Genomic DNA, 13,730 nt, shown 5'->3' with positions numbered 1-13,730 from the left:
TTAAGGATGTCTTTGAGTAACTGACCCACATGCTTTATGATAAGGCACTGAGTTGAGTACTGATGCATTTAAAGTAGTGTGGAAAAATAAGCTTAATAAAATAAGTTTCTTGAAATGCTAACAGAAAAAAGATAAAAGGCAACACGATGGCAAAAAGGCTAAGGCATCTCAATCTAATAATTTGTAGTGTATGTCCTCACCTCAAAGATGAATGTCAATAAGTGTAATCATGCAAGATCACAGCAGCATATGAAAGTAGTTGGAGATCTCAGAGTAAAAGTTAATTTATATACATGTTCCCAAAAAAAAGTAAAATCACATGAAAAGTAGTTTCAATGTAGTTGCAACATACACAGCTCTTGAATTTTTCATCTCAGAAGATAATAAATAAAGTAAAAATGCAAAATTTGGATTATGTTTGTGTGAAGCTGTCCATCAGTGTATTTCCACAGAATGTCCCAAGATCTTCCTTCTTGGCTGAGCATGTAACAGTAGAGGATTGTGCGTTCAGAGTGGCTGCTTCATATACCAACGAATATCAAAACTATTCTGATAAGCAGTCTAAAAAAACATTAAGAATGTGGATCTATTCACTCAGCAGCAGTCCAGACAATGGTGAATCACTAAGGACAATGATAAGCACAAGTAACAGCAGCACTGAGGATACCTCAGCACCAGCTGTACCTTGAAATTAACTTTTTTTCCCCCCCTAAGGTTCTTTGCATGTTCAGTTAATTTGGTTTCAAAGATTCACAATTCCATCTGTGTAAAAACAATCCAAATATATAGAAAGGAGAACCAGGTTTTGGCCACAACTGCAGTCTGGAGCTTCCAATTCAGTGCAGCAACTTCCCAGTGGTAAATCTATTCAACAAGTCTTCAGATGTCCCTGTCGCCCATATCTAGGACATAAGCCACCTTTAGGTCAGGGGATGGCCTACAATGGATCATGGACAGCAGTGGAAACTGTCTGACTGTTTGGTTTCCCATTTGTCAGCCCACCACCTGTATCTGAGTTACACTGTCTCAAGGCCTTGGTTTTGAATCTCAATCCATGGCCTGAAACCCAACAATGGACACAGAGGAAATAGTTAGTTTTGTAGAAGTGGAAGGATATTACTAGATACATACAGATACACGCTGGGTAGGAAGACTACCATAACATCATAATTGTTTTACTTCTAAACATAGTTAATTAAATTTCTTCATAAGACTACATGTAATATTTAAGTTAATATATCTTTTTTTTTTTTTAGCAAATTAAAACCCTAATGCCCCATTCTTTACAGTATTAAATCATTAAACAAAGCTTTTTTTTTCAGCTGGTTGATATACTAACCAGGACAATCAGCCACTTCCTTGAAAGCCTTCCTCTTGCAGCAGCCACGGCACAAGTTGAAGACACATTTATTCCCCTGTTGAAGTAAAATCAAATACATTTGTGATTTTAAGGTTTTTAAAAAGCACATCAAAAGGTTCTGTATTATTATATATACACTTAAACTTGAAACAACAGTTTAAAAAAAAAAAAAAACCTACCTTAGGGTTGCCACATTGCTCACACTTGATGTATTTTGCTGCAAAACACAAGGAAGCAGATGCATGTTATTTTACCGCCCTGGCCCAAAACGAACAGGCCCTAGCCTGTCCCGTGTCTTATAAAAATGCTCAGCCCGAGTCTGACTGGAGCCCGGGGGTTTTCTTTGTTTTGAATCCTCCCTATTGCACATTGTTGCAGCCATTAAAATAGTTCAGTTTTGTTAGCCTCTCAAATCAACACTCGACTTGTCTTGCCTATAATAAAATCCATAGATGTAAAAACGCTTCATGCATATCACAATGTTAGTTTAAATACTACAACCACCACCACACAGTTAAATGGCATTTTATTGATCATCAGCTCATTTCAAGATCGATAAGAAACCATTGCGCGAGCGGCAGTTTGCGTGTTGTCTAGCTTTACTCATTTGTGTCTATGCGTATTGCAGTAGCGCCATCATATCTAACTATGTTATATATAGCCTATATCAGCCTCTCACATTCATTTTTTAAAAATATGCCAGGAGTAAACTTTACATATGTGGTTTAAACAACTAGATGCATTTACACTTGTCCAGTCTTGTCTGAAATGCATCCCAGATCACCTTCTAAATTGGTTTGAGTGATCTGATATAAGAAAGTCTTGTAAGAATTTCGCAAGACATTTACTCCAGGTCTTTCCACAATCGGATATATTAAAAATGAATGTAATGATCAGGTGTAAAAAGGCCATAAATCTTGGAATGCTCAGAAACACTCGCTGCTGCTAGCGGCCACAGACTCTGAAACGCTGTGGGAGTCAGTTTCGAGAGTCGCGGTAGCATCTTGTGTTGTTTCCACCAGCGCAGCACATCTCAGTTTGTTTTAATTTATGAATGTTTAAAATATAAAATGACGGCATTGAAGACAGGAGTAATGATGCTGAAAATTCAGCTTTACAATCACAAGAATAATTTTACAATATTATTTTTTTCCTGTCATTTTAATCAAACAAATATAGCCTTGGTGAACATAAAAAGGCTTTTTTCCAAAAAGAAAAAAGGAAATCATTAGTAGGTTACGATAATGTGCACTGTGCCAATGTTACTTAAATGCCCTATCTAGAAAACATTGTGAAAGGATTTGGTCTTACGTTTCAGCTCTGGGCAGAAGTTCTTGTGGGGGTTTCGGGCTTTCTTCTTCTGCTTGTTCTTGGAGAGTGATTCATTGGTTCCATCACTATCCTCCAGTGCCCTCTTCACACTCACAGCTTTCATTTCCAGTGCTTTCTCCCCATTTTCTGTGTTTGGATCCTTGGGCCTGCAAAATATACCATCCTCACATACAAGTTCCAGCATATGCACTGCTATATTCAAACTAACTAATTTATTCAAAAATGAACATCCTTAAACCTTGGGCCATTCAGTGTGAGTTATGATTAATATCATACGGTTTTGCTGAGAACACACAAACACTATAATTGTGATGGCGTCACACAAGAACAGAAAACATGTCCTCACGGTGGTCTGACGTAGGGTTGACAGATCCAGTGAGGAACGGGAAGTCCAGTCTGAATCCATTCTGATTCATCTTTAGCCATCTCCTCCTTAAGAACATAAAGCAAAAAGTAATCTTGCTTCAGAAAATTAAACTTTCTCAAAGTCTATCATAAGCCTAATGTAAAGAATCTTTCTTTCTTAGAATACATTTTGAATAAAAATGATTTTGTAGATCAACAACATTCCTTTACCTGGCAACGTTTTTTTAGCTGTCTGTTGACTTCCACAATCCCAGCTACATTCTTCGCTTTGGCTAACTCCTCCCTTAGGTCTTGATGTATCTGTAGGCTGTTGTAAACGTATACATACTTACCATTACAGAAGTATGAAAGCTTGTTTCCACCACAAAATAAAATATTTTAAAAGATAATTGCAACTTTTAATCGTACAATTGTGAGTTTACATCTCACCATTCCGACTTTTTTTTGTTATATAGTCAGAATTCTGAGTTATAAAGTCAGAATTACCTTTATTTTTTATTCTGTGCCAAAACAATCTATACAGAAGTGTTTTCAAAAGAAAAATCATGCTTATTCCCAACATTTTAACGGTAGTGTATTTAATGTGCTTTCTCCATTTTTAGAAACTAAAAACCCTTTCCACACCACAATATCGGTGCAAGTCAAATGTGAAGGAACATACGTGTGGTGCCACAGTTTGAAGATGTGGGCGCGGACGTAAGACAGACTGGAGGGTGGGTGTTTCTCCACAACATCCAGGTACTCCTCAGCCATCTCCCACACAGGTGGACTACAGCCTTCAAACAGGGCAGGGTTGTGAAGATTCCCTTCTGTGAATGTAATGGTGTTCATTTTTATAATACTGCTGCAATATCAAATAATCAAAGTGTGAGACTCTTTACAAGAATGTTTATGAATCTTCTCGTTGTATAAGGAGAGCGTTACCTGCACTCATGACACCGTGTACTCCAGTCTCCTCCATGCAGCGCTGAACATCACTCAGGTGCTGGATGTTTCCATTGGCGAAAACAGGAATGTTTACAGCCTCCCTTCATAAGTACAATAAAAGTTTATCATCAAGTAAAACACTAAGAATAGTCACCACCAGCAGCAAGTGTTGTATCTCTTACCGCACGGCTTTAATATGCATCCAGCTTGCGATGCCGGTCAAAGCCCCTTTTTGATCTTTGGTTCTCCCGTGAACTGTAAGGAGCTGTCCAAAAAAATATATACCAAACACTGAGCAGCTGGTTCAAGAATATATGAGTCACATTACATTAAGGTTTTTGGCAACGTTGTGGTTACATCTGGTAACACGAATGTTGACCGGCAGGTCCCAAGAGATCTCCATCCGCCAGTGGGCTCCTGAGCACGTAACCGCAGGTGGCTCCATATGCACTACCCCTTAAAGCGTCACTTTAGATAAAAGTATCTGTATGAAACACTTTACCTGGCATCCAGCCTTTTCCAGCATTTTTGCATACTTCACAGTTTTTTCGATCTCTGGGAAGACCCGGATTTTGCAAGTAATGGGCACAGCGAGTTTTTCATCAGCCAATTTAACTGTAAAAAACAGCACCTGAATAAGATACATATCCTCTGCATGATTCACAACTGCACTGAGCTATTAAAATTAGACAACTTACTCATTTTCTCAAGAAGGTCCCATTCATCTTGAAGAAACACACCATAATGGCCTAGAAGACAATCAAAACATTTACCCCCTAGTCCCAGACTAGAATGCAGCGGTTTTAACCAAAAACAACTTGCACTGACATATCTTAAAATATCATTGCCATTGTTTTTTCTCAAGATGCACATCAGTAATGTTTTCTAAGGCACATTTATAAAAGCAACAGTCCTAATTAAACTAAGGCCTAATCCTATGGCTTAATCTAAGCCCTGTCTGGAAACCAGGCCTAAATAATTCTATCCAAGGACAAATTTTGCTAAAATTTCAGTGAACAAATTAAATGTTTTCCTTGTGCAAATACTGTCAGGAAGATAACATTTCATGTTGAAACACTGCCATTCAAAGGTTTGGGTTGTTAAGAGTTTTATTTATTTGTATTTTTTATGTTTTTGAAAGGAGTCACTTAATATCAACAATGCTGCATTTATTTGATCAACAAGGCAAGGAAAATGAGCTGGATCCTTCTCCAGAATTAAAACTACTCCCAACTAGTTAATGTCTTCACACCCCAAGGTCGAGATACAACCGCTTATAATTATTTTGTCTAAGAATTATTTTACAAACCTGTTGAGCTCTACTCCAGAATGAAGAACATGACCATGTGATTGTTATTGGTGTGTTTTTCAGCTTCATATGTATTGCCCAAAAACAAATGTTCTTTACGGTTTCCCTTAGCGTTCTTGATTAAAACACATTTGAATGGTAGTTGTGCATATCTTGCATACAATAGAAATTAATTGTCAGCTGAGTTTTGGTACCTCTTTTTGCAATCATCTGAGGGCAACCCAGATTAAGATCGATGGCATCACAGTAATCCTGGGCGAGTAGAGCTGCCTGGATAAACACCTCAGGATCATTGGCACAGAACTGTATGGAGACACCAACACAGAAATATACTCCAGTGAATAACTCACCCAATTCTCTCTGGGGGATGATGTGCTCTTGTGTTTACTGCACACATCCAAATAGGACAGAGACCCCACCTGTGTGATAAGGGGTCGGTCCTCCTGGCTGACTTCGTTGTAAAGGTTCTCGCGGCGGTAGTTGGCATCTCTGACGAACACCTGCGCGTGCAGCATGGGCGTGTAGCAGAGCTCTGCGCCATGTCTGCGGCTCAGCAGCCTCCACGCGAGCTCGCTCTGGTCCACCATAGGGGCGACCACGTAGCGCGCGCCCTTCAGCGTGCTCCTCCAGAACTCGAACCCGCGAGGTTTCGCCATGCTGCCTAACATTACATGGGATTAAATAATAATGACTAACGTTACAATATATATTGACATGGATTGTATCCGCTTGACTTAATTAGCATAGCAGTGGACTTAACTGTACGACCTAAAAGGAACGTTAACTTAACACATTACTATTAGTAATCATTAAGAATCTAAGGCATTCTTTACTAAACATTTTGAAATCTGTTTCAAACTTAGAGACTGTGACAACGGAACGAGTAGTGCCACACAGCTGAAGAAATAAACTGTAATAACGCATATGAAAGGCAAACACGTCGACAGAGGTTATATGTTAACTGTGAACTGTCACTAGCTGTCATTGTTTTAAAATAGACCGATGAGAGCAGAATACTTACAGCAGCTTCTGATCCAGCAACACACAGCAGCTCTATGCGGCACATGAACTGTTTTGTGTGTCGCAGTGAAATACATCCGTGGGGAAACAATAAACCTGTTGATTTATTCCGTGTTTATTATGAAAACAGATTGCTTATCCTGTTGGAATTACTTTTTTTGTGGATTGTAAATTGTTTTTTCGCTGACATATAAAAATAATTTGAAAAAAACATCTTTCTATTGTATATATTTTTTGGATATGATCGTGTTGGTATACACGGCATATCCATAATTTGAGCCATGTTTCAGTAAGGCAATCTGGAATGTAGAATCTTAAAATCTGCATTGTTTTTAGTTTTCATAGTACAATTACCGTTTTTATAGATGTCAGTATATTTACGTCTGCACCATAACTGACCACTAGATGTCAGAGTAAACCAACTAATATTACAGTAATAGACCGTATTTTGTTGTGTCCAGTGTTTTTCTTTGTAAACTGACTTTTGTGTCTTGCATTTGGTTTAGTGTTATACATTTTAGTTATATAAAAACGTTATATAGTTAAAGTTATTTAGTTATACATACATACATACATACATACATACATACATACATACATACATACAGAGAGAGAGAGAGAGAGAGAGAGAGAGAGAGAGAGAGAGAGAGAGAGAGAGAGAGAGAGAGAGTGTACGTATACATGTTTTTCTATTCCTGTGGGGACTTCAATCTGAAATGCACATAGATTTATGGGGACTCGTGTCACTGTGGGGACCTAAATTGAGGTCCCCATAGGTACAAAAGCTTATAAATAATACACATTTGGAAATAAAAAAAATGTAGAACGTTTCGTGGTAAACTCGGGTAGGTTTAGGGGTAGGGGGATAGAATATATGATTTACAGTATAAAAACCATTAGCTACGCCAATGACGAGTCCCCGCACCAGATGTGTGTGTGTGTTGCACAAGGAGGGAGGAATGCAAGTGGGTCTACATTGATTATATTTGACTATATTTTTAGTTCAGATGAATGCTTACACATTCATTAACCAATAGCAAAATAAGTTAGTAGAAGTTAAAGGGGTGGTTGCATGCAATTTTTTGCACTTTTTTAACTTTAGTTAGTGTGTAATGTTGCGGCTTGAGCATAAACAGTATCTGCAAAGTTACAGTGCTGAAATTCAATGCACACGGAGATATTGTCTTTTAAGGTTATGGCAGTTTCATGTCTACAAAAACGGCCGGTATGGACTACAACGAGCTTCTTCCTGGGTTGGTGACATCATAAACCCTTGCTATTAACATAAACACTGCCCCAGATGTGACTTGCCTGTAATGCTAAGGGGTGTGGCGTTTCCGGACAACCTGTGCTTGGCACTTCAGCCAATAAAAATACATGAAACTACATTTGGCCATCTAACCAATCTAAGACCATTGCGTTTTTCGGAGGGATGGGCTTCATAGAAGCAGGACGCAAACGAGCCGTTCAAAGGACAGTGGAGACAGCGGTGTGGAATAAAGGTGAAATATACAAAAAATACAGCGTTTAAAATAAAAAAAAGTATTAAGACATGTTATACTGCGCCCCATAAACACAACCAAGCCTAGAAAAAAACCTGTAACCACCCCTTTAATATACATGAGTTATTATTATAAGGCAAAATGATTAATTTTCATTCAGTTTAAAAATATGTATTTTTCTATCATAACTTTGGTCTTAAGTTATTCAATACATCTGTACTAAGCTAAATACATTGTAATATAAGCACTTTGAGATGTGTTGAATAGAATGTCAGTGTTGTGACACTTCTCTTTATTATTAATAGAATCAACAAGCAGGCAATTGTTTCATCATGTTTTGAGGACATTTGTGTTGACAGAGCATTTGTAACTGTAAAAGAACATTAACATTTGTTTTGTCAGCTTTGTTTGTTGTGAAAGTATTTTTCCCCCATAGTCCTCTATTTGGATCTTATAAAGTGCTGCTTATGACTGCACTATAACAGTGTGTTGGAGCTACTCTTTTCGAAATCTGGTATGTGGGCGGTCACAGAGTTTCCTGGCGCATTGCTCTCAACGTGACTGAGCACATGCAACAAAAGCTGAGTAATTCAGTCATGTGACTCTCATCCATTCAGTTTCAAGCATTGGCTGTGCTCTGACCAATCACAACACATCGAATACAACACCAGCTTCTATGGGCGTTATCATCGAAAATGATCATGAGAAAGAGAGCTCCAAATACTGAGTAAAGTTGTCTTTCAAGACTGACTGCCAAGAGAGCACAATTGTATGTTTGTTTGTTGTTTTGAAAAATCCTTATTCTTTTAGACAGCTTGTCACATTGTACAGCATCTCAAAAGATGACTTCATGAAATATAAGTTACACAAAGCTTAAATTTGAACTAAAATAAGCCTATTACATAAATAAATATAACTGCATGCAATTTGATATATTTGTTTCATATTGTTTCGGCATCAAATGAAGTTGTCAATAAATTCAGCTTGTACGATTATATGCTTTCTTTGGTATGGATTAGGCTATCATTATTAAGAGTATGGTCTCGCTTGTTTATTTCAAGTCATGTGACATTTCAATTATATTTGTGACAATTAGAAACAGTTTGGTTTTAAAGGGACAGTTAAAAAAAAATCTGTTATAATTTACTCACCCTCAAGTTGTTCCAAATCTGTATGAATTTCTTAGCTCTGCTGAACACAAAAGAAGATATTCTGAAGAATATTGGGAACTAAACAGTTGTGCCCCATTGACTTTCATTGGGGGGAGGCGAATACTATGGAATTCAACTGTTTGGTTACAGACATTCTTCAAAATACCTTATTTTGTGTTCAGCAGAACTAAGAAATTCATACAGGTTTGCAACAACTTGAGGATGTGTAAAGGATGACAAAATCTGTATGGGGGAACTATTCCTTTAAAAATGCAGATGATATTCAGAGCTAAGTCTACTGTAATAAACTGTTTCTCTTCAAGGATAACCACTTTAAACCCAATCAACATTAAACAGGAACTGTGTACATTATCTTTTATCGCCATCAAGTCCTTTTTTATTTTATGACTTGAAAGAAGATGTCAGTTATGTGTTTAGCATCAGTTTCAACTTTGCAACTGGTTTTGCAAGGTATCTTCCTGAAACATCATCATGATCACCCACAGTAAACAGCCATGAATGTAAACGGTAATTTTCCATTTTTAACAAAGACTGAAAAGGCTACAACTGAGACAATAGCATATAAATGTAATTCAGGAATTGCATAAATTGAATAAAATATATATATATATATATATTTATTGTATGTTAAAATATTTGTTTACATCCTTGAGGCTGTGCATCCTCCACCTTTATTATTGAGAATAACGCTAATAAACCACTTTTACCCATAAACCAACTTAAAATAAACATACCTAATATATTACTAAAGCTATGGTTATGGATGTGTCGAAATTTCAATAGATTTAACAATAGGAATTCTAGCATACGCCATACGGTTGGTTTTTTCTAAACCCGAGAATTTCCAGTGGCTCGTTGTTGCTAGGGGAAGTGACGTCACTGCAGTCTGCTGGATTATTCAGCTGATGGGGCTTCTGTTGTAGAAGATACACACAGAGAGAGTAAATGGTAGATCCAGGGCCAGCAGGACAGGAAGGGAGTCGCTCTCAAAATCCGACTTCATCCCTTTTTAATCGAACTATTTTCGGGGTAAAATTGACTAGAGCATAAAGTTCACACTTTACTCTTTTTAATAAGCCTAATATTTTGTTAGTTTCCGATTCGGAATGTTAGAAAACGACTGGTGAAAATTGGGTAGCTACTGTGAAGGGAATTAGCAAGCTAGCAGGGGGATTCTGGCTGGGAGAGATAGAAGAATAGACGGATAACAAAGGACTGATTTTTGTTTATTTTATCAAACACTCCGAACTAATATAATTTAAATTATTCCAGTTAAAGCTAGCTCAATCGCTAGCTGTGTAATTTAGCCATTTATCATGGAATTGAGAGTAGGAAACCGATACAGACTGGGAAGGAAAATTGGCTCTGGATCCTTTGGTGACATTTATTTGGGTAAGTAATTGATTTTTTCACCTTTCTTTTATTGAGTATTGTTTGTCAGTTTAGTAAAGCTATACACCATATTTTGTTTTGAAATATCAATTATATTCCCAGTGTCCCCTATAGTCAGCTGCTCTTGAAGGTCCTATTCAGTGTAACGTTAGCTTGGAAACCAGAAAACCCTCACTAACCAGCTATTTTGATGGGTAGTTTAACACGACGGTTAACTGGAGATCAGTTTAAAAAATACATTAGACCTATATTCGTATTTGAATACATATTGTTATGAATTTTACGTGACACCATTAAGCTTTTCTTGAGTGAAAATACAGAATCAGGCAGTCCAACCTAGACAGCCTATGCTTTATAACTTACATATTGTTAGGTAATAGATATTATATCGTCAAGAATCTGCTGTGCTCTGTTACCCAACTTACTATAAAACAAATATTGAAGCGACGGTAGGTCTCAGATTAGTTATAGATATAATACGGTACACAGCTTTAGAGCTTTGACATTTGTAAATACACGGTTATGCATTTTGTTTGCTTGCCTGTCAAGTAACGTTACATTTTAATGTCATTATTTTTATAATTATTTTGGAAGGTGTGTTGGAGGAGTCTCGCGTTTAAAACGTGTAGTGAAATGTCCCAGGATATCCTGTCAAAGCCAATCTGATGGCTAGTTCAGCCTGTCTCTCTAACATCTAATATTATAATATTGATATGTCCCTTTTAATGACTTTGCTACACTAGAATAAACAGTAATATATACAGATTTATCTCACTGGGTTGTCAGGAGAAACATTGAAATGCCTGATAGAGAACAGGAAGGGAAGTACTTTGTCACAGGTAAACACTTATTTAGCATTTGTATGGCATGCTGTCTGTCTGTAGCTTGTGTGATCAGACCTTTGGAACTTCTGAGTTGTTTCTACATGTTGGTAGAGGTCTTTAATTATACAAACCTTTATAAAAGGTCTGTTATGCACAAATTAAACTAGCTGGCAAGTTCCCTTAGCGTGCAAGTTTCAACTTAACTTCCACTGGGTCTTGTGAAAGGCGCTTCTGATGTAATATTTGCTTTCGTCATTGGTTTTGAGGGCCTAAGGCTGCAAAGTATTGTTGTAGGCAGCTGCCTTTAATTCACCTTTTTTGTAAGTTCTTATGTCATCACAATGAAGATATTGAAGGCTGCCAGTTATATGTGGTTCAGGGCATAGCACCAGTCTTTGTTTTTTGGCTCCCGTGTGAAGCATCCTGTGCAGGAATTTATGGTTTGACTTGTGATACAAAGTTTAATAAACTACTCCCTGCAATAAGGGGATGCATATGGTTCCTGGTGGTTTGAGCTTTTGTGCTCTTGCACAACTCCTTCGTTTTTGTTTCCCCGTTGGAGTTGTGTGCAGTGATCTCATTGCTGGCCTGAGTTGTGTTTATGATACACTCTTTGCAGTACTTTGGTGAAGGAATACTCCACGCCTCCTCTCTGTACTTCTTTCCAGAAATGGCTTAAAAAACAACCGTTAGTTCCAAATCGGTTGTCCAGTATGTTCTTGCGAAATTACCCACACTTTTTTTTTTGCAGAAGTCCATTGAGGCTTGCAAACAAAGTAGGGAAAAGTAGATCAGCTGATTTTGTGGCTGTTTACTGTTTACAAACTGGGCTCTTTGTTTCTATTTGCTGCAGGATGGCACAATCAGAGTGGATGTCGTGCCACGACTGTCCCCTCTAGAGTTATGTTACACATCTTATACATGTCGGTTTGGCAGTAATTGTTCAATAGTACAATACAAGTGTGTGAATTACAAAGTGCCTAAATGTTATGCAACAGTGGTGATTCAGCTGGTGTACTGGAAACAGCTAATGTCCATGTACTCGCTAAGGGGCTTATGTAAAGACTCCCAATATCCCCACACCTGGGGAGGCAGAGCCTGATGAACTCCAGCTGGGGCTAAGGGAGGCCAGACAGACCTGATCAACAACACATGCTCTCTCTAACAAGCCTCTTAAAAAGTACAGCATTGGCCTGCCTACGTGAACCAGGTTGAAATACTCACAAAGCGCTCATGAAAACATGGAGCTGTCTTGTGGCTTGTTAAACCATGCAGCCAAGAATATTTTTAGTGGCACTATGTGCATTGTTTCCATTATCTCCAGTAAATAAATATTTGTTTTTGTTTGTACAGTCATAATTGTAATAATAGAATAAAATTAGGGTCAATAAATTAATGATTTATGAAATTAATGTTAAAGGGATAGTTCACCCAAAAATGCAAATTCTGTCATTAATTCTTCACCCTCATGTTGTTCCAAACCTGTAAGACATTAGTTTATCTTCAGAACACAAATTAAGATATTTTTGATGAAATCCGAGAGCTCTCTGACCTCATATAGACCCCACATAGATTACAGTGTTATTACCGCTTTCTAGTGTTGTCACGATACCAAAATTGACTTCAATATGATACCAGAATAAAATACCTCGATACCGATACTAAATCGATACCACAGTAAAAAAGAAATGATGAATAATGTGAACTGTCAAATAGATATTTATATATATATATAATAATAATTATGTCCATCTATTGAAAGTCTAAGCTATCAAAGATTTATTATGAAAAGAAAACAGTTTATATGATAAAGCTTTTAACCTTTTTCTCATAAACATTGATCAATTACTATTAAAATTCTCACAAATATTTGCGAACTCAATGTATTTTTTACAATGGGGTAATTGTTTCAATAGCTTGCACACAGCAGATGGAAGCTTGATTTTGAATGGTAAATTGAATTTAAAAAGATGAGTAAACAGTAATAAAATAAGAACAAATAAACAGATTACAAACAATAGCACAAATAAATACAATAGAATAAAATAAACAAACATAATAGACATCTTTTTTTCAGGTAGGTCTAACATTCAGGTAAGAAACTGAATAAAAAAAGCAAAGTAATTAAATTTAGAACAACATTGGATAATGTTCTTTGTAAAAAATTAAATAGCCTACAGATGAAACCATTAAAGTTAAACAAGTTGATCTGTCAAGAGCAGTGTGATCGTTTGTCTTTTTGTAGTTTGAATAACAAATAAATGCTGTCCCTTTAAAACCTGACGCACGCATGGATCATAAAAACTGTTCCTGTTACTCATTCTTCCTGAATTGTGAAACTGTTTACGACTGTGTTTATGTTAATACTTTTCAAGATGTGCACTGAGAATTTTTTGAGTTTATTTGACCAAAATAAGCTGGAAAAAGAAGCAAATGTTTGCACTTGTATGTCAGAGGCGGCTTTATTACAGTGTGTGTGTGCTTCAGAATTGAGCACAAAATCTGCGGGGATTAGTGGAATTATGT

The 13,730-nt window shown here is 37.0% G+C and overlaps 2 protein-coding genes across 3 annotated transcripts in view; one reads left to right on the top strand and one right to left on the bottom strand.

Annotated features, from left to right (window-relative positions):
• Window positions 1-159: 159 nt before the first annotated feature.
• Window positions 160-6,400, bottom strand: dus1l (dihydrouridine synthase 1-like (S. cerevisiae)). The gene is made up of 14 exons (XM_067418621.1): window positions 6,316-6,400; window positions 5,714-5,955; window positions 5,489-5,597; window positions 4,684-4,734; window positions 4,488-4,600; window positions 4,168-4,250; window positions 3,983-4,086; window positions 3,720-3,867; window positions 3,269-3,365; window positions 3,039-3,124; window positions 2,672-2,838; window positions 1,540-1,577; window positions 1,340-1,415; window positions 160-1,059 (listed from the first exon to the last, which is right to left on the bottom strand). The coding sequence occupies exons 1-14, from the start codon at window positions 6,389-6,391 to the stop codon at window positions 938-940; spliced, it is 1,512 nt and encodes a 503-aa protein (XP_067274722.1). The 5' UTR covers window positions 6,392-6,400; the 3' UTR covers window positions 160-937.
• A 3,504-nt stretch (window positions 6,401-9,904) lies between these two features.
• Window positions 9,905-13,730, top strand: part of csnk1da (casein kinase 1, delta a) — a 32,389-nt gene continuing 28,563 nt past the window's right edge. The window contains exon 1 of one of the 2 annotated variants that reach the window (XM_067418610.1): window positions 9,905-10,380. In XM_067418610.1, coding sequence (XP_067274711.1) covers window positions 10,305-10,380 — 76 coding nt within the window. In that variant the 5' untranslated portion in view covers window positions 9,905-10,304. The remainder of the gene's footprint in view (window positions 10,381-13,730) is intronic. The other variant, XM_067418601.1, reaches the window with a different exon arrangement.

The sequence above is a fragment of the Pseudorasbora parva genome, chromosome 2, assembly GCF_024679245.1.
Source record: "Pseudorasbora parva isolate DD20220531a chromosome 2, ASM2467924v1, whole genome shotgun sequence".
Classification (NCBI taxonomy): Eukaryota; Metazoa; Chordata; class Actinopteri; order Cypriniformes; family Gobionidae; genus Pseudorasbora; species Pseudorasbora parva.
The sequence above is the reverse complement of the archived record's forward strand: the minus strand, read 5'-3'. Positions and strand labels throughout refer to the sequence as shown.

What these genes read in the sequence shown, in the direction of transcription:
- dus1l (XM_067418621.1), bottom strand. Translation starts at nt 6,391, where the DNA reads ATGTATTTCACTGCGACACACAAAACAGTTCATGTGCCGCATAGAGCT. An exon ending in AGCTAAAAAAACGTTGCCAG is followed by an intron (nt 3,125 to 3,268) that starts GTAAAGGAATGT and finishes TATGTTCTTAAG; the next exon opens with GAGGAGATGGCTAAAGATGA. An exon ending in GGAAGTGGCTGATTGTCCTG is followed by an intron (nt 1,060 to 1,339) that starts GTTAGTATATCA and finishes GTTGGGTTTCAG; the next exon opens with GCCATGGATTGAGATTCAAA.